Source organism: Corvus moneduloides, chromosome 9 (genome assembly GCF_009650955.1).
Source record: "Corvus moneduloides isolate bCorMon1 chromosome 9, bCorMon1.pri, whole genome shotgun sequence".
In the NCBI taxonomy this organism is placed as follows: Eukaryota; Metazoa; Chordata; class Aves; order Passeriformes; family Corvidae; genus Corvus; species Corvus moneduloides.
Window position 1 is genome coordinate 15,554,936 of NC_045484.1, and position 19,699 is coordinate 15,574,634.

A 19,699-nucleotide genomic window follows, 5' to 3' on the forward strand; every position below is an offset into this window, starting at 1 on the left:
GAAGAACTGTACCCTTTCATCTTTTCTAGTCCAGTTCCTGTACTGAAATGCATTTTACACAGCAAAATAAAGGCTTGTTTCTTTTTTTTCCCCTCTCATCTCAGCAAACAGAAATACATCAACAGTGATTGAATAACAGAACTGAAAGGACACTACATACACCAGCTATAAATAGGAGGAAAATGAGAACTTCCATCTGCTTTTACAAAATATCCTGTGCTCACTTTTTTGCCTGCACTATAGTCAAGAGCACATCTTTCCACACCATATGTAGCAGAGAAAATGTGTTGTCAATCAGCATCAACTAGCAATATTATAAGTACAAACAGCCTTATTTCACAGGGATTTACTTTTTTCTCAGTGAAACAAGACTATGACATGATAATTCAACATTTCCTTTCGATAATATAAACTGTATCCCAACCTGGAGGCTGGACAACTACAAAATATCAGGAAATACCCATAAATCATTACTCTGAAATATAATTTTCAACTCTCTAATGCTTGTATTGCCTGCTTGAATACTATAAATCCATTTGCTTCCATTGTACATGTCTTCAGAATTATATCCAAACATAACCATAAACGCCAGGGCTTTGCTACCTTAATTTCTGTTACCTCCAGTTCACCTAACCCATGTCTTCTCCATTCTGCCATCAACCCCTTCCATGCACGTTACTTTAAATTAAAAGAACATCAAGCCACATCTAATGTGCAGAGTTAGTATGGCCAATGTGAATCCTGACAGTCAATTTTTTTTCATTGCCATATTATCTACAGGCATAAAGATTATTTGAGATAATAACCAAAAACTTGAACAGTCACTGCTCTCAGCATCAATAGCAGCTTTCAAGCAGAGTGTATGGATTGACGAATGTATCAATACTGCAAGATGGAGACTGTCATGGTACTAACTCGAGCTGTAGAAAAATGAAAAGTGGATGAATGTGTAGCAAAGGATCAGCACCACTCATTTTCAGACTTGCTAACCAATATTTTACTATCATCTGACTTTGAATTACAATCAGAAACAAATGTATGCGCACTTGTGCAAAACCTGCCTTACCATTTGAACACACTCGGTATCCTAGGTTACTGTTTAATCTCTCTAGCGAGTTTTAATTTAGAACTGGTTCGCGCATTTTCACCACAGAGCGGCTCAGGTCACCCTCTCAGCAGTTCGGGCAGACGCAGCCGAAAGCCATTTCCTGGGCTCGACAGCCGCCTGCCGGCAGGGCCAGCCCCGGCAGCGGGACGGACACGGCACCGGCTGCTGCTGCACCAGCCGCCCCCGTCCCACTGACCGCCCTGGGAGCTACAGTAATGGGAAACCGAGAGGGCCAACGACCCCCTGACTGTCCTACCTTCCATGCAACTGCAGGTCTTCACTTCTCTCCCTTAAAGGATTTTATTTCAGTGGCCAGTGGTTTAATGTCAGGTGTCCTTCCCTTACTTTACATCTGGGGTGGTTTCTCCTCCTTTCATGAGAAGGTTGATGTCCGTGTTGCATCATACTATATTTAACTGATTCATGGAAAAAATTCCAAAGGATCACAATCTGTAGGGAAACTCAAAAGTTATTCACGTGTCAGATAAAAGTCTTTCCCTCCCACTATTAATCACTTTAAAAGAATAGGAATCAGTAAATAAATCAACAATGGGAATGAGAACAGTGTGCTATGCATAGAATAGATATCCCACTAAGCAAATAATTTACCTTTCTGTCTCCATCTCACATTAACAAAGATAGCTACAACTCAGTTTATCATTTTTATTTGTTCCAAGCGAGATTCTGATCAGAGACTAACTGCAGAAATTTTCAAATAATCCCAGTGAAACAAAACCAAAAGTAAAGAAATCACTTATTTATGAAAGAATTTTGGTTTTGTAACATTACATTTTTGAAGCTCTATTTAACTAAATTCAAAGAGCAATGCTTCCTCTTTGGATTTCAAAGGCAGATCAAATCCAACAGGTAGCCAACTGCATCCTAGTAAGAGACTTTTCTCCACATCCCTTTGTCTTTGTACATTTTTCCCTTCAAGACAAGGTTACATGCAAAGGGAAGAATATACACAATTTATTAGGACTGTTCTTTTCCCTCCCTAACACACTCATCTTCTAGTAGCCAAGGTTTTTCCCTTTGGATTTACCACACCTTGGGAACTCCCCTTATGTTCAGATCTCATCAGCTGATGAATTTCCAAAAATTAAATACACAGAACACAAGGGTTGAGTTGTGTTGCTACTTTGTGTCCTTAATACATAATCCACAAAAACAAGTTATCATGTCACTATTTCCTATGTCCTTTTTCCACATTAAAAAAAAAACCACTATTCTCAGCACCAAATCAAAAAATTGACTAAATGTGAGGAATAAATTGCCCCTCTGGGTTGCAATATAGAGACCACTGAGGCAGGTTACAAAAATATATCCCAACACAGATATGTATGAAAACTATATATCAGCATTCAGAAGCTTTATCCTGTGTCCATAAGGGAGAAACTTTTAAATATGCTATTGTAACAGTCATACTAGAGATTTCATTTTAGGGAAATGTCCAATTCTCAATCCCTTTTGCACATGGGTAAAGCAAAACACAGTTAAAGCAATCAATGAAATGTCCTTCCTCCAGGCTTGCCTGCTACTATAATTCTTCCCACAGGACTGCGTGATTCATGCCCCAGATCCTTCACATCTAGGAAGGGATGCATGCCAGCTGATCATCTTCCTGAGAGCAGTCTGAAGGGTGATTTTTGCCTCAGAACATCCACCAGTGCTTTTAAAAAAAGGTAAAACGATACTTAACATTTTTTTACCCATTTTGGAAAAGATAACTTGCTAACAGTAGTGACATTGACCCATTTTCACATCCTGCAGACAGGATAAATACCTTTTTCATATTCACTCAAAAGCTGCCCCTTCATTTTAATGATATAATGTATCAAGATAAACTAATTTTTTTGTCCGTAACATTTCCTTTTGTTTACATTTTTAGAACTATTTCTTTTTAAAAAGGCATCTCAAAAACTGTAAAATTTTTTGTAGAAATGAAAATATTATTGTTTCCAGCATTAGAACACATTGAAAACAAGTTATATGATTTACGGCTAATGAGTTTAGTTGCACACAACTTGCCCAGCAATCCCAGACAATTAAATTACCAAAGGTATAGAACAGCTAATCCAGTCAGATAATATGGAGATATATGTAAGTACATACTTAAGAAGCAACTGTATTTTAATTTTGAATTTTATTTGCTTGAATATTAATTATCTGTGTGTGAAAATGGCAGCAGTTAGCTGTTTACATTACAGTAGAATAATAAAAAAAAATTATTGGTCACATTACTCCTTCATACATATTTTCTAACATTTTTAGAGAGTCATGTCTCCTTTACTGCAGGCTGGGATGGTTAACACTTTTGGATTTTGCATTACTAACACTGCCACTGCCCTGATAAATTTACTTCTCTCCCATGGATTACACTGCTGCCTAACTGAGAAAACAAGCTGCTTGAAACTAAAACAACATTGAATTTGATTTCTAATTCAGCTGTGGTTTTTCACTTTGATCTGACAGAATGAAACTTGAATACAACATTAATGAAACCAAGTCCTGATCCATAACCAGCAATCCCAAGCACTGTGCTATTACAAAAAAATGTTTTCATCTCTAACAATGACTTTTACAAGTCTGTTTGTTCTCCCAATTACTTGCTTTCTAGATGATTCACCCTACCATGAAGATAACATCTTTTTCCTCTACACAGTGCACCACCTTTTAATTCTGTAGCATGTGAAAGTGTTAACTTCAAAGCACAGTGTAACATTGCCCACACCTAATTAATACTTGTATCATGCTTTGAAGATGTAAAAGTTTATGGTTACTGACTAGTAAGTTTTGAACTAATACCAAAACTGGACTAATTACTACTGAAATGAGTGTGGAAATCATTCAAAGTTACACCATACAGTATTACTATTCCAATGTTAGTCACCCTGGGTGGGAGCTGAGGGAGAAATAAATCATTGCCTTTGAAACAAGAAAAAAAGAAATCTCTGAAGTATTACAAAAATGAACCATGTGAACATTCAGCCTTAAAATTAAGTGTAATCTTTATATAGTTTAATATGCCTCTTATAAGTCTTCACCCCAGATACGCAAAGCATAGTAGCTGTTTCCCTTTAAAATGCAGGAAAAAACCCCAAACAGGTTGTAACAAGTATTGTCCATCCTTACCTGAACTTTTGGGTCAAGCTGTGAGACAGAAGTTTTCATGTATTCCTGTAGTTGATGCAACAATAAATCATAGCCATGAAGAATTAAAATTAAATGTCTCTTGCCCCAGCATATGCAGGAGCATCATCTATTATGGATTTCTAGATTACTGAAATTTCTACTAGGCTCACTCACACAGTAAAACCCATGTTTATTGGATGTATCCATGACTGATGTATGAAATTAAGTATATCCAATTGGATTCACTATCTAATTATTTTGTTGCAAAACCTCCACTCCCCAGGTATTGGCTTCAGTTGTATTACAGCACAGTACCACAGAACAGAACATTTTCAGTCCATCTGTTTCTTTCCAGAAATGCACCCTTGTTGCCCCACATACCCAAGAACTGGCGTAAGTCCTTCCAAAGCCATTATTAAATTCTCAAGAGTTACTGATTTCTGTAGCTATGGTGGCATGGAATCAAAAAGAAAAGCGCTTATTTAAATCAGGGAAAAAAATTCAAACTAAGCACAAACATATTTTGAACAGGAACCTATGGGTCCTGATTGCCAGCAAACCTTAATGGGCCTACAGCAAGGCTCACAGACACTCTTTTTCACCACTGAGTTGCACCCATGCAGCATCCTTTAGTCCCAGATGGCACATTTATTGAGTGGACTTTTAACAGTTCCAACAGCTCAAAGAGCTAGTACTGACTGTAAGCAAAATCCATCTGAACACTGGCCAGCATCCCACTGATGTGCACTGTAAAGCTCCAGAGTAAAACTTTTCCATGTTAGACAGGTTAATAGTATAATACTGAAAGTAAATTTAACCATAGCATGCTTTACCTCTCACATTACACTTCTCCTCCTCCTCCTTCCACATGGTTTTGTGCATGGTTTACACAAAATCACAATCCAACACTAGGAAACTAAAATGAGGTACACATTTCAGAGTAAGGGTTTGGCTGTTCCACAATGATCATTAAGTCACTTTACTTGGCATTGTTTCAAATGCCAAGTCACCTTTACTTGGCTTTGTTTCAAATGAAAACAATCTTCCCATATAAAATGATCAACCAAGCATTATTACACACAGCCCTCATTTGTGAAGGTACTTTTACAAAATCTGAAGAACATAATTTATATTTGTGGCTTTGAGGGACATTTTCAATTGTAGCAGAAATTCCAGTGTTTCAAAACTAAGCTCAGTTAGCCACAGGCAAATACTGAAATTCAAATACCATTTTAGGCATTTGATGTTTAGAATCCCTAAGATACTCCTAATAAAAGTACCTCAGTGTAGTAAATACAACTATATTTATTATCCACTAATGTCATGCAGACATGCACTTTATTAAAGCAATAGAAAGATTTCGTAAGAAAGTCACTTGAGCACTCTGAAACAGACTGTCAGAATAATTATGGAAAACCCACAGATAATCTCATCAACTCAATATTTAAGAAATAGACACATCCTTATACATGTTTCTTGTGAGACAAAGCAACAATATAGTTCACTGACCAAACTTTATGCTCCATGTACCTGGTGTACCAAAAACATCAAGGGTACCATAAACTCAGAATTTTGTCTTCACTGAGCAGCTCCTGCATGGAAGCACAACAGCAAAATAATACAAAATTTGTTTGTTGAAAGATCAGTGAAGATTCTCCCTGCAAGTGCCAGTTTATTTTCATACTTGGGGAGGAATGGCTGAATAAGTAATCTCTAATCATGACTATCTACATTAAATTAAATTCTTACTACCTCAGTCTCTGCCTGTGGCCTTTCACTTTGTGAAACTATTTCAGTAGCTGGTACACAATCTACAAGGCTTTTGTTCAACTTCTCAGGTGTAGAATGTCAGGTTATAAAAATACATACATATTAAATGCAATTCCCAAGAGGAAAGAGAGTGGGTCAAGCCCAGAAATATGGTTTGCAAGCAATAACAACCCCAGTGAACAGCAATACTATCCAACAGCACTCAGGTTGTAAAGACTTCAGGTCACAAAAAGTGTTCGGTAAACCAAAATAAAAACAGGGTTTAAATAGTCTTAACTTTTTTGTTTATAAAGACAATGAAGAAGACAGACTGTTCATTAAATATAAAAGCAATTTTATAAAAACACATCAGAATTTTATTGCTTGAAGAATACAGCATATGAAAAAAGCACAAGAATGTCCAAAAAGAAAGGTCACAAAAATTCAAACATTACACCATACATACCAGATGCAGTAAAATGTTAACCTGATTTCTGCATCAGAAAAGAAAGGTGTGAAAATATACCTAGTATTATTTAGAAGGAAAAGACTCATTTAAAATAGAAAGTGTGAAGGTGTTACAGTACAAATTAGAAAAGCCAACACTGCACATTAACATTGTATCACTAGACTAGATTTTCTACCTTTGGTACTTAAACCTTTACAGAAAACCACTTTCTCAGTCAAACCTTGCCTAACATATTTTATGTAATATCCAGGGAAGTTTTTTTCCTTTTTAAACTTAAACATTCAAACAAATACTCTGAGTCTTCACTGCATTACTGCATTTAAAGACATGTTCACATTTATTCAATATGCAACTTAACACATCTCAAATTTAAATCAAAAGTCACTATGTGACTGAGATCTGAATACATGCCAATTGTATCTTGTTCAGATCTTTATGTAAAAATGGGCTCACCATTTGCTGTTTGCATCCTTATGTAAACAGACTGCTGCAGCCCTCCTCAAGAATTCTAACTAGAGCAACTTGCTGAGGACATAAGTTAATAAAACCATCCACGTTGTTAGAGAGCTATGGGGTCATCTACAGCAGCATGCAAGTGGCTTTTCTAGTCTGCTCAGATTAGTGTACCAGAAGATATGCCAGTATTACTTCAAGTAACACATTAAAACTCAGCAATGGACACTACTGTGCTTTATTTCAACACAAAGGACAGCTGCTCATCCATTAAATCAACAGAACTATCAAAAGGACAAGTACATAATTTCTGTTTCATGTATTGCTGCTGATCACTCTTGGGGAACAATTTATCAGAAACCTGGACTTACCTACAAACCAATCTAGTGAAGAAAATGTTGTCTTTCAACAAGGTATCTTAGTAATCCAGTGGCAATCTAGTCTGGAGAATGTTGGCATTATGCTGACAATGACTAAACAAGGTTAAATAAATTCCCTCTTTTATGACAAGCACGCTGTTAGGGTCAGCTTTTGCCCTCTTGGGCTTGAATACTTAATCACTCCCAGTCACATCAGTAGAACAAACAATTTTGTTTCTTTAAGTTCCAGCTTTATATTTCAACAATATGAATAAATCTGGACTACGAAATACCATCAACAACAGTTAACATTAAACTGGAGTGAAGTAATAGAAGAGTTAGTTCTTCAAACCAGGCAGTCTTTGAAGTGAAATATTCAGTTAGGACTGTCAAAAGGATGTCATAATAAAACCATGGGTTTATTTTTTTTTCACCCCTATACAAAAAAAATTACTGAATTTGTACAACTCCTATTAAACATACCTTTTTTCCTAGCTTGGTGAAAATGTATCATTTTCAAATTTTAACAAGTGTGGTATTTGAGCATATATAATATTTATTGCCATATACATCCTCATTTTAAAAAGAACTAAGAATTCAGACTCTTCTATGCTGAACTCTACTTTTTTCCCATTAACAGATTATGTCTACTGTACCACTCCCCCAAAAAACAATTAAAAATTCTAAGCAAGATTTTATAGTTTAGTTAAAAGGGAAGAAATGCAAATGTGGATTTAGAGCTTTTTGTATAAATCTCACTATATTTTATAAACATGTTGTTTATTGTAACACTGTTTATTGATCAAATAAATGACGCACTGCTATCTAAAATTTCCATATACACCATTAAAAATCCAAAGTTGATATGATACTGAACCTTAAATCTTCAAGAGTTCAAAAAAAGACAGTTTATACATGTACAGCACACAAGAGCAGACACCCCTAGAATACCAACTGCCAGTCCACGATGCATACAAACTTACAGGTAAGCATTCATTTCACTGTTTTCATTGTGCAGGAAAAGTATTTCTTAGTAAGACAACTCAGCTGGTGATTTTCAGATATCATCTTCATCATCTTCATCCTGAGAAGATCCTGCCTGATTGGATGCACTGGCTGAGGCAGCAGCGAGCTGTGCCTGTTGAGCTGCTTGTTGCATCTGTAGCCATTCCTGCTGTGCCAGTTCTGCTTGCTGTTGTCTAGCCTAGAGATATGAATTTAATTGTTAAGGCCATACATAGCTTGTGAAGATTCTCTAGAACACATTATCTTTAAAAGCGTTTTTATCTGTACCTGCAGATTCCTTTTATATTTTTTTTAATTAATTGCACATGCAAAAACCACATCTAGAAGTACCTTAATTATTTGCACCAGGAAGTTTAGCTATATTCTCTCTTCTTCTGAAGACACCACTGTTTGGAGGCCTTACATTTACAAAAACAACAGACAGAAACTAGTGTACTTAAGTTCCACTGTAAGGACTGTGCTGAACCACTAATGAAAAATTTAACTGAGGCAAAGCAAAGGAAACTTTAGACATCAGTTTCAAGAGATCTTAACATTTAATCACAGTTCAGAGATGAGAACAGCCTTGCTTTGTTGATTACAAATAACAAAATTTCCAATTATGAAATCATCAAATTGAACCACAGAGGCACACATTATTACAAAAACAAAGCAAGCCATTATCTTACTTTGCTAAGCAATCTCTGCAAAACAGAGCTAGACAAGGTCTTCTCAAATTCAGGTATGACAACTGAGGATGGCTTTGCTACAGAAAGGTACAGTCTTTTACTGGAAAGTACAAGAGATTCTACCAAAACATTTCAAATAGTTAACTGATTAATCTTCATTTTTCTATCCAGGGTTTTCACTTGTTTTTTGATAACTCCTGCTGATTTCAACAATATACTAATTGATTGTGGTAAAGTTACAACTTCAATTTCTATTTTGAATGAACATTAAGAAAAAGTTTTCAAAATGAAAAATTTTAAGCCTTTTTTTATTCTTCCACTTTTACAAGTCATCACTAAGGCTATAATAATTTCCTTTCTAATCCTATTGCACTCACTGAATTTTCCTATTTTTTTCCAAAGCATCAAATTTTTTTACAGTTTTTCAAACTACAAGATGGCAAAAGATGATGTTTGGAAAACAATCAAACCCAGTTTTTCTACTTAGCAATGTGAAAAAAAGGGGAGTGTTCCATTATTTTTACATAGTGTCACATTTTCCCCTGTTCTAGCAGTAAAAAGTTATTTTACAGAAGTAGAAATCACAATGAAAACTTTTCAGTATTTCAAACTTCAAGTGGTAGCACAGTTACAAGGGTTGGAAAACAATTTAAGACATTGTAGGGCTTTAGAGGAAAGACAGCAGCACCCCTACCCAGGAAAGCACAAATATTTATCAGACAGGAGATACAACAGGGCTCCCTACTGCCCCCATGCAGTGAAGTGTACAGCATACTCAGTGAGGTGATACACCTGCATGCTCCAGCAAACAGGGGCTCAGCACTTCACACTGGATGCATCACTTTGTCAGTGCCCACCCTCACTGCCTTATCCGTAATGACAACACTTCACCATTTCAGAAATGGGAAGAGAAAAAAACCCCACATGCTGAAGAATTCCATTGAGTTGGATTGACCAAGAAGCTCTATAAGCATCTGGTAAACTTAACTCATTTACTGCACAACTCCAGTGAGGAAGCCTCAAAAAAAACCCCAAATCTATCAAGACCCTTGTCTTGCACAAAAACTTAGACATGCATGAATATCAGGGTAAGCCATTCCCCTGGCTTCAAATATTTACAATCATCCATGCCAGAGTTATCAAACATTCATAACATTAACTGGCAGGTATTTTAAAACTAGAGCAAGAAGTCAGCATTAGTGTCATGCTCTAAAATATTAAAAAGATTAACACAAATAAATAAGCATGCACTTGTGTAACTATATTCAAGACTAATTACAGTACCACCAACAGCACATCACAGCTACTATTTTTGAAAAATGAGACTGTCATCCTTGAATCTAAGCAAACATTTTCCATATTACCAAACACTATTTTTAAAAGTCATTCATACAATTTTGTCAAACTGGCATGCGTCGTCTTAATTTAGAAGCTAAGGCACAGTAACAGAGGTTTAAAAAAATATACTTCAAGCTGTCATTCCTTAGACAAGTGTGGCTTGCATAAGGTGGTTTCGGCAATTTTTTTTTAATTTATTTTTTTCAATGATACTCTGGAGCTAGTACTCCCTTAACACACCTTGGTTTTGCTGCTTTTTTATTTTGTGTATCACACTGAGTTACTTGCACAAAATAGTAAATAAAAAACAGGTACCAAACTGACTATTATTTGTAAATCTTACCCAAAATCCAAAAGCAGCCATAGTGGCCTTTCCAATGTTAGTACAGTCAAACAAGAGTTAGGCACATGTACTTGATCATAACTAGTTCACTGCAATAGCTACATGGTATGCTGAAATCTCAAATGCCTTAAAATTCATCATGCAATGAAGACTAAAGTAGCTGGCACGTTGTAAGATGAAAAACAACAGCTTCAGCAAGATACAAAGTATAGCAAAGGGGAGAGAAGGTCACAGTAATGAAACGTTAACTGAATAAGCATTTTCATCAGAGGAAATCAAAGTAAGCAAAGTGAGAAAATAAGACTCTGGCCTTGGTTAAGAGAAAAGAGAAATACCAGATAACTTTCCCATCTCTTAGTTTAGAGAATGGTCCCGTCAAACTAAGAGAATAGTGGAGAGAAAGATGGCGTAGAAAGATAAATATATAAAATCGGGTTTTAGTCAATTAAACTGGGAGATGTTAAACTATCAGGGAAAGCTGGAAGGGGACAAGGCTGGGATGGAGAATGTGTGTGTGTGTGTTAGTGCACTATTTGCAGGCAAATGCTTTTTCCATGCCTCAATGGCCTCTTTAAAAATGTATGCATGAATTCACACAGTTACACTCTTGCCAAGAATAAAGTTTCTTTCCAAGTATAAAAAATAACATTTGTGCACTGATGGTCAGAAACAGAAAAGCTATTTTCACTTTTTAATGCTTCAAAACTGGTCATTTCCTAGAACACCAGCTGTTATTCTTTTACTTCCCTCAACTGAGTAATTCTTAATGTATTCTCCATGATAGACTGGAAATACCCAAATAGCACCAAAACCCCATGCTTTTTAAACCTAGAATATGAAATAGGTTCACATACGAAGTCCTATATGTCAAATCACAGAAGTATCAAGTAGCAGCATCTTATTTGTTGACTTCACATTCCCCAATTCAAACAGGCCAAGGCCAACAGCATCTTAGATGCCACATCAATTCACAAAGAAGGGGATACTTCTTGAGGTGTGCACATGTTTGTGCAGCCCTAGACCTGCAGCATTAATTATTCCAACCTCATCAGGACAAGTATTGCTCCACTTACTTGTGCAAATAATTCCTGTTGCTGCCTTAGTAGCTCTTCTTCCGGAATGCCGAGGTTCTCCAAGCGTGAACTGGCCTTTCTTCTCTTTAGTGCTACTGTTTTGCATTCTTGTAAGACTTCTTTTACTTCACTGATATAGGAGCCAAACCCCAAACTTTCTAGTGCTAGAAAGAAAGAAAGAAGAGACATTGTTTACCTTTTACAAAGTTTTTGATAATAGATGCTGACTTGTTTATTAAAAAGAAAAAAAAGTAAAACACATGATAACTTTCCTATCATCTGGTGACAAAAATCTCTGCTCTTAAAAAGACCTAACAGCTATTTCTCCCCCCCCCCCGCCCCCCCCTTCTGCTATGTCCTTTAGGAATACATGTTTTTAGGCTAAAAACATTAAGGTTTGTCAAGTACAACCAAAGAAGCTTGCACTTGCAGAGGATTCAAGGCTTTCAGATACACTTCGCTAGAGATAGGCATTATTCTCCAAAAGACATCTTTTTCCCATCTTCTCTACATTAGAATCAACATAATTTATACAGCTAAGAAGTCCTTCCTATCTGAATTATGTCTTGGAGATTCTACTTTTCCAGTTTTTGCAAGTCTTCAGTAGAAGGTAAATTAGCAACCTAAACCGGAGCAAAAGTGATGCATGTAAAATGATCACAGATCCTTCAATAAGGCAGAAATAAATAATATTATGTCGGGTTGCCAAATTTTAGCTTTTGACTTTTAGTATCTAAATTCCTATATATAAAATGTATAGTTCACACATAAAATGTATAGATCACACATATAAAGCTATATTATGTATGAGCTTTTTATTGTTTTATTTTTTAACACAACCACTTCTACTTATCTCCATGTTAAAATGGATTCAGAAACTAAAATCTTGCACTTTTATCTGCCCAAAGAAATCTGCAATGCAGCTATATCCTGCAACAACAGTTTTTTTTAAGGAATGCAATGGGAGCAGGAAGGATTATAAAAACCCAGGTAGCACATGTGACAAAAGGCACAGTTTCCTCATGCACCATTTACTGTGACATGCCTCCACACACACCCTAAGTGAACCTATTATAGAATATACTAGAAACATTACATAAACACCAATTATACTAGAAACAAGTATCAGTTTAATAAAAAAACTGGTTAATTTCAAGCATTTACACAATTCAGAGTTTACAGTACAAGAGTTGTTTTAACTTTTATCTTAATTTCAACCTTTTGTGACAAGCTATTCAAGAAATAGCACTAAACTGCACAACAGCAATCAACAACTTGTTACACACAAGATCTTAGTTACAGTAACTCGGACAATATTCTGACACTAATTTCATAAGCAACATTTTCCTACCCATAATTACAGCAGCATGTCAATGTACCATAATCTAAACAATAACCCAAAGGCATTCTCTAAGATTTTGGCTTCCAACCTGTTCTCAGGGACACAACTCACACACTGTCTTCTTCAACAGGGCTGCCGGTGCTGCTACCTAGTCATATAGCACCACCATCCCTTTAAAGAGAACACCTGGCAAAGGAATTTACATAATACTTATTTCTTTAAAAAAATAAAGTTGAAAGACAAACTGATTTAGAGATAATCAAATTACTTCAGAGACAGTATGCTGGTTCAGCCTCAGCCCACACACAGACACTGGAAACGCTTTTTCCAATTAACCCACCGTTTCCAGGAGAATTACCAAAAATTACCTTCAGAAACTTGTTTCATCCAGCCTCAGCATAAAGGAGGCAAATCCATGTCTCATAGTCCTGAACTGGTAATCTTAAAAATCTACAGATATTTTAAGAACTCATTCAATTTTAAAATGTAAACTGTATATACAGTAAACCTTTAAAAGTCATACTTTTTAAACCAAACTGAAGAAATATACAAGTCTAACATCACTAAGACAAACCACCATAGCAAAACCAGAGGTGTTTGTCTAAAGACCAGGGTTGGCAATCTGCTGCATCAGAACATGAACAACTGCCAAATCTGAAGTTAACAGCAAGATGTGTTTTTACAGAAATTTTAAGTGGTCCTTAAAAGAAAATACATTAACGGAAAGAACTTTAAATTGTGTATTGAATATAACACAGACACACACAAAAATAAATTTCAAAACCCCTATGTGACACAACCAAGACAGATTTTTACAATTATTCAATATAACAAAGCCATGAAGAACCATATATGCCTCATCAATCTACTGCATCAAAATTCTACTGGCTGTGAAACAACGTACAAAATTTACCATCTTCTTGAAGCACATCAAAGCTTTACCAAACACATGAATGGAAGGAATATGGATCTCTATACCAGCATGGTGCTAAAATGTGGGACAGGTGATTACTACTTTATCAGAGCTGCTATTTCACCAAAACTCAAAGCCTTTCTATTTTTTGAGTCTGAAACATACCATCCTACCCAGATTGCTGAAAACTAAGTATCTTACTGAGGCTAGAATTATCCTACCAAATGTAAACAGCTGAATCCCAAAACATAGCATTTGGGGGAATAACACAACTCATATTTACAAATCACAATTATCCTTTCCCCAGTTTCCTCCTACTCTTAATGACTGCATGAAGGTGCAGGTCTCTTGAGTAATCAGTGACACATAGTAATACTTCTATTTTATTCAATCAAATAATTAATATCTGAGACTTTTAAATTTTTATGCTCCTCAAGGAAAAAAGAACTTCCAAAATAAAATCCTAAACATGAACAGTTGTGTGGAATTTTTTTTTTTAATTAAGTGATAATATACACAGTCAGTATCCTAACAGTCCATGAAAAGAAGCTACAAGATTTGACATCAATCCACAATCTACCTTACTGCACAACAGTTCCATGTAGACCAAGTAATCAAAGTAACCCACTCCAGAAAACAGTGATTTTACGAGTCACCATTTTCAGAATTCAACGAAAATTTCATTTCTCATAAGAAGCCTGCTTTTTCACAAGCCATACAACATTCAAATTATTCTAGTTTCTGTTCCAGGTTGGAAGAACATTCATTTGCTTACTAGAGCTGCAGATTCACAGCTGGGTTTCTAATGGAGGAATTCAACAATAAATGTGATCTCCACTTAAAACTATTACATAGCCTTGCCACTTTTGGGTACCCTCCAAGAAAGCTGTCTTGCATTTTGTTACCAATAGTGAGTGCTTGGCATAGTCTGACTACATCTATCAAATCAGATCTCTAATGGGATGCGAGAAGCCTCTGCTTTCCTTTTCCTACGCTGTTGACAGCACTGTGCCAGTCAAGTGTTTGTGCTACCACACAATAAAACACAGCAAGGACCTCATCCATCTGAAGCATAACCCAAGGGCAGAGAGAGTTCTTGCTCAGCTTGGCAACACAATCATTGTAAGAGTGCAGCAAAGGAAGGAGTGTCTCAAGCACCACCATGCCGAACACCTAAGCACAGTGGCGAAGCGCAGTTTCACATTACCTCTAACACAGCCCAATGGCAGAGTGTCTCCAACTGCAGAGTGCCTCCTTCCCCTTCCTCTGGACCAGCAAAATACTCTTTCTGCTTCTTGTTCCCAACCCAGTAACTTCTTGTTTACAGCCCCAGTCAGCCAGCAAACTCACCTGAGAGGGAACCGCGCTCTGCCCTAAATTCTCAAAAGCCACAGGGTCAGTTGTATCTGCAATTGCCAGATCCAGATCTCAGAGGGTACAAAAAGATTCCTTTTGGCAGCACCTTGTGCTTAGGCTGGACCAGGTGTGATGTGATGGCCATTAGCCTCACTTGACTTCTAAGCATTCAGAAGGAAAAACGTGGATGGCCACAACAAACAGATTTCAATTGCCTAATTTGTTAGCATCATTGCCATGAAGCTGCATTAAGAGGCATTCAAAATAGCAAGTATCTTCAATGCATGAAGATGGATGAAAATGCTGAAATACTCTGTACCTATACACACAATCAATGTTTCCAAAACGGGAGACCTAAACCCTCAAACCTCACAGTGGGATCATTGCCAACTGACCAGCATCTGAAAGGAGCTAATAGCAAATACACCTCCCTAAACATAAGCAGAGCAGAAAATCCAAGAACAAAGACTTCCATCTCTAGAACATTACAAAAATGGATACACTGCAAGATTTTACTAGAAAGTATAGATTTAATCTGAAAATAACTTTTCCTAACTCTAAGATGTGGTAACACAAGGACATAGAACCCAGCAAAATACTTGGCATGGGACCACCTGCTGATGTTATGCAAACTCACTTTAGCTTCAATTTGTATTCCAAAAAACCCACACTAAGCCTACGACAGCAAGAGGTAAAATCTTTTCTACGGACCACCACTACCAAGCACAAAATACTTTCATACATAAACTCTTTATTGCCCTCAGCATTAAAGATCAGGTCTATTCCTGTGTTAAGAACTAACCTCAAATGTTTTTTGTGGTGACTTGAAGAAACTATCCTTGTATTAAAGAGCATCACACCTAAAGTATGCTTCCATGTGCAAGCACAGGTTTTACTCTTTACATCCTAGGCTTCTGTGATGGAGCTACTTTGCTAAACTTTCAAGCTTACACGAATTTTATTTAATACTAAAGCTCATACCTACTCCGTATTTTCTTTTGCTGTTCATGACCCAGTCAAGTACTGAAACCTCTTCTGGTGAGCAAGCTAATAAATTTCAAACAATCAATTTTTTTTGTTTTTTTGTTTCAAACAGCAAATATTGCTAAAAGAAGTATCAAACAACAATATTTTTTTTAACTCACTTGATACCATCACAGTCCTGAAAATAGCTCTACTACAAATGCTGCTGTTAATATCTCTCCCAGGCAGCAAAGTACTCTTCCACTACTGGTGCTATAAATTTGTTTGCAGCAGATACTGGTATCAACAACCCTGACTCGACAAGCAAAGCAAATTAGTTCTGACAAAAGATGCCTAATGCAGACTTCAGGATGAGGCAAGAAAACTCCTTATTTGCGACAGAATAGAAAGAAAAACAAACGAGACACAGAGAACTCGCCTTTTATTCAAGCAAGGGGAAGTCAACAGCAGAGAAAGATACAAGGGCATAGGTCACGTTTAAATGCTTTTTGCAACAGATACGAAGATCCAACATTAAACAATAAGACTGTAAGGACAGCCCTAAAGAAATATTACAGTCTTTAGCGACTCCAGACAAGACTACCATGGAATAAAGCCTGGGCCCCACATAATCAATCTCCAACTAGAAAGACATTCAATACATTCAGAACCTTAAAACACGCTGCATAACCATTCGAAAAAGCAGACCTCGTTTTACAGGTACGAAAAAGAGGAAGAGATTTGGTGACTCAGAGATTTGGTCACTCAAAGCATCACAGGCTTCTCTAAAGCACAAAACCACAGCTGGTCCTGAGCACACGCAGCAGCCGCTCTAACCACACAAAGACAACCTTCCTTGCAGTGTGACTGGCAAGCCGGACAACACACGCTTTTCCTCCACACCCTTACGAGACCCTGCCTTTTGTGTTCTACAGAGCTACAAGCAAACGGAGAGGAAAAAGCGGCAGCGGGACAGGAGCGGCTCACAGGTGACCGACCCGGCAGCGGCACAGCGGCCGCGGAAGCTCACCTTGTATGACATGCTCCGGGGAGATAGTTTTCTTCTCCGATTTGTTGCAGATCTCGTTGGCCTCGGAGGAGATGAGGTGGATGAATTCAGTGCAGCAGTTGACCACCAGCTCCCGGGCGTCGTTCGCCACGCGGACGTTGGGCAGCGTCTCTTTGATCATCTTGTTGATGGCAGCCCTGGGGATGGTGAGGTCGTCGTCGTTGCCGGACGACGAGGCCATCCTGGCTGCGCTCGGCTCACGGGCTGCGCTCAGCGCCCGCGCGGGGCTCCAGGGCGCGGGGACCCGGCGGGGGCGGGCGGGGCCGCGGGGGGCGACGTCGAGATGGGGCGGGGGGTGGCGGGGGCCGGGCCGGGGGTCGCTGCCGGACCGGGGGGTCGCGGGGCCGGGAAGCGCTGCTCGGGCTCAGGGCTCCCTCGGCCGCGGCGCCTGCCACTGCCGCCTCCGCCACATCCTTCGGCCACCGGCGCCGCCGCCTTATGACCAGACTGAGGGGAGGCGAGCGGCGGAACGCCCCGCGCCCGGCGCGGCTCGGCTCGGCTGGCCCCGGCCGTGCGGCGGCCGCGAGGCGGAAACGCTCCGACTCCGGCTCAACCTGCGAGGGACGGCGCTTCCGCCGGAAGCCGGAACAGCTTCCGCCGCCGGGAGCCCCGGAAGGGCCGCGGCGCCACGTGCGGCAGCGGCGGCAGCGGCGGCGAGGGGTCCTCCAGTCGCCCCCCTCTGCCAGGAGCTGTGCTCGGGCCCGGGCCCAGCCCCGCCTGCCCTTCCCCTGGGTTCCCACTGTAGCAGGGCATCTGGCAGCCCCGGCAAGTTCGTTCCCAAAGCAGGATGGGCTTGGCGCTTCATCCGCAGTTTATTCACGACTTGCAGCCGTGGCTGGTTTTCCTCGGCATCCATCTCTTACACTGTATTTTCTGGTTTCATTCACTCCGTAACCAGTAGTGTGAGGGTTGTATGAGACAGAATTAGCCCCACAACAATGGTGTTTGTGGAAGGCCCATTAAAACCCACGGTCCTGGTCGTGCCTTGCTGTGTGCTGCAAAGGAAAACTGCCCAGGAATGCAGCCCAGCCCAAGCTGCAAGCCCGAGACAACCGCAGCTGAGGGACTCTGAGGGGCTTGACAGGCCCAGCCCTTCTGTGGATGTCTCTGTCCAAGCCGTACCCTGTGCTGACCCTCACCAGGTGGCGATGACATCTCGGGCTGCAGAGGGGCGATTTGCCAGGCTCCCTTCAGCCCCAGCAGCACTCTCCTGTCATTTAATTCCTGCTTTCTCCTAGCTGCTGTTCCCACCTCTGCCAGCCATACGTTGATGCTGGGCTGCGGGCACTCGGTGTTTTGCAGGAGGTCTGCGTTAGGAACATACTTGGGGTCTCCAGCTGCGCACAGGGGCTGCTGCAGAAGCTGTTGTCCCCTCGGTCCCCTGCCTGCTGTCCCAGGGAGGCCCCTGCACAACCCCTGCACCTTGGGCCCCACCAAACGGGTCATAAGTGCAGAGCAAGCCCTGCCTTAAAGCTGCAGTGTTTGATACCCGCGCGATCTTGGAGCTCCTTTAGGGAGAGGCAGGGCAGGGCAGGGCAGGGCCGCTGCAAGTCCCAGCACGGAATTAGATTTTTGGCTTACTGAGACAGTATTGAAGGAGAGAGAAAAACAGTTCCTGCATCCCGAGTGAGCTCCAGCTGGGCTCTGTGGGTGAGACAAGGACAGCTGCTGGAATGTGCTGAGAAACTGCAGCCTGGAGGCCCGAGGGACACTCGGCCTTCGCCTCAGCCCGGGCAGCACCGCGGCGAGGCCGGAGGTCAGGGAACAGGAATGCCAGGCAGGAACAGCACTTCAGCCCAAGCACCCTGCTCGGCCTCAGCTGACTTGTAGGACTGGGCTGAGAAAAAGCAAGGGGAAAGACCTGTTCTACGTGATAGAATTTGACACATGCTTATTAGGATAGCTTGGAACAAGAGGGCTCTGTCAGACACTCTGGGAACTGAAGGCATTTAATGGATTGACATTACTTGTTACTGACAATAGTTTGTTTTCAAAAAGTAGTACCCAGACAGTAAGAAGATATTTTATTTTAAGATGCTTTAAAAAACATTTTATTGTTCCCTATGTGCAATATCCTAGTAACCATTGCATATAAAGGAAGCATTCAGAATATTGTAATAAATATATATGAAAAATAAATATTCTACTTGTTACATTTTAAGATTGATGAGAGTTTCTCTTATGTTGCTGATAAATAGATCAGACTTCTGGAAATCAGAATGCCAGTGTGATTGAGGGATTACTATACTGATTCTATCCTAATAAGTAAAAACATATTTTTACGATATTAAGAATCTAAATAGTTTGCATACTATATATTATATTCTGGTACGTG

The 19,699-nt window shown here is 39.4% G+C and overlaps 1 protein-coding gene across 1 annotated transcript; it reads right to left on the bottom strand.

The window, feature by feature from the left end:
* Positions 1-6,326: 6,326 nt before the first annotated feature.
* On the bottom strand, positions 6,327-17,654 carry DR1 (down-regulator of transcription 1). The gene is made up of 3 exons (XM_032117652.1): positions 17,326-17,654; positions 11,722-11,885; positions 6,327-8,477 (listed from the first exon to the last, which is right to left on the bottom strand). The coding sequence occupies exons 1-3, from the start codon at positions 17,543-17,545 to the stop codon at positions 8,331-8,333; spliced, it is 531 nt and encodes a 176-aa protein (XP_031973543.1). The 5' UTR covers positions 17,546-17,654; the 3' UTR covers positions 6,327-8,330.
* Between the last annotated feature and the right edge of the window lie 2,045 nt (positions 17,655-19,699).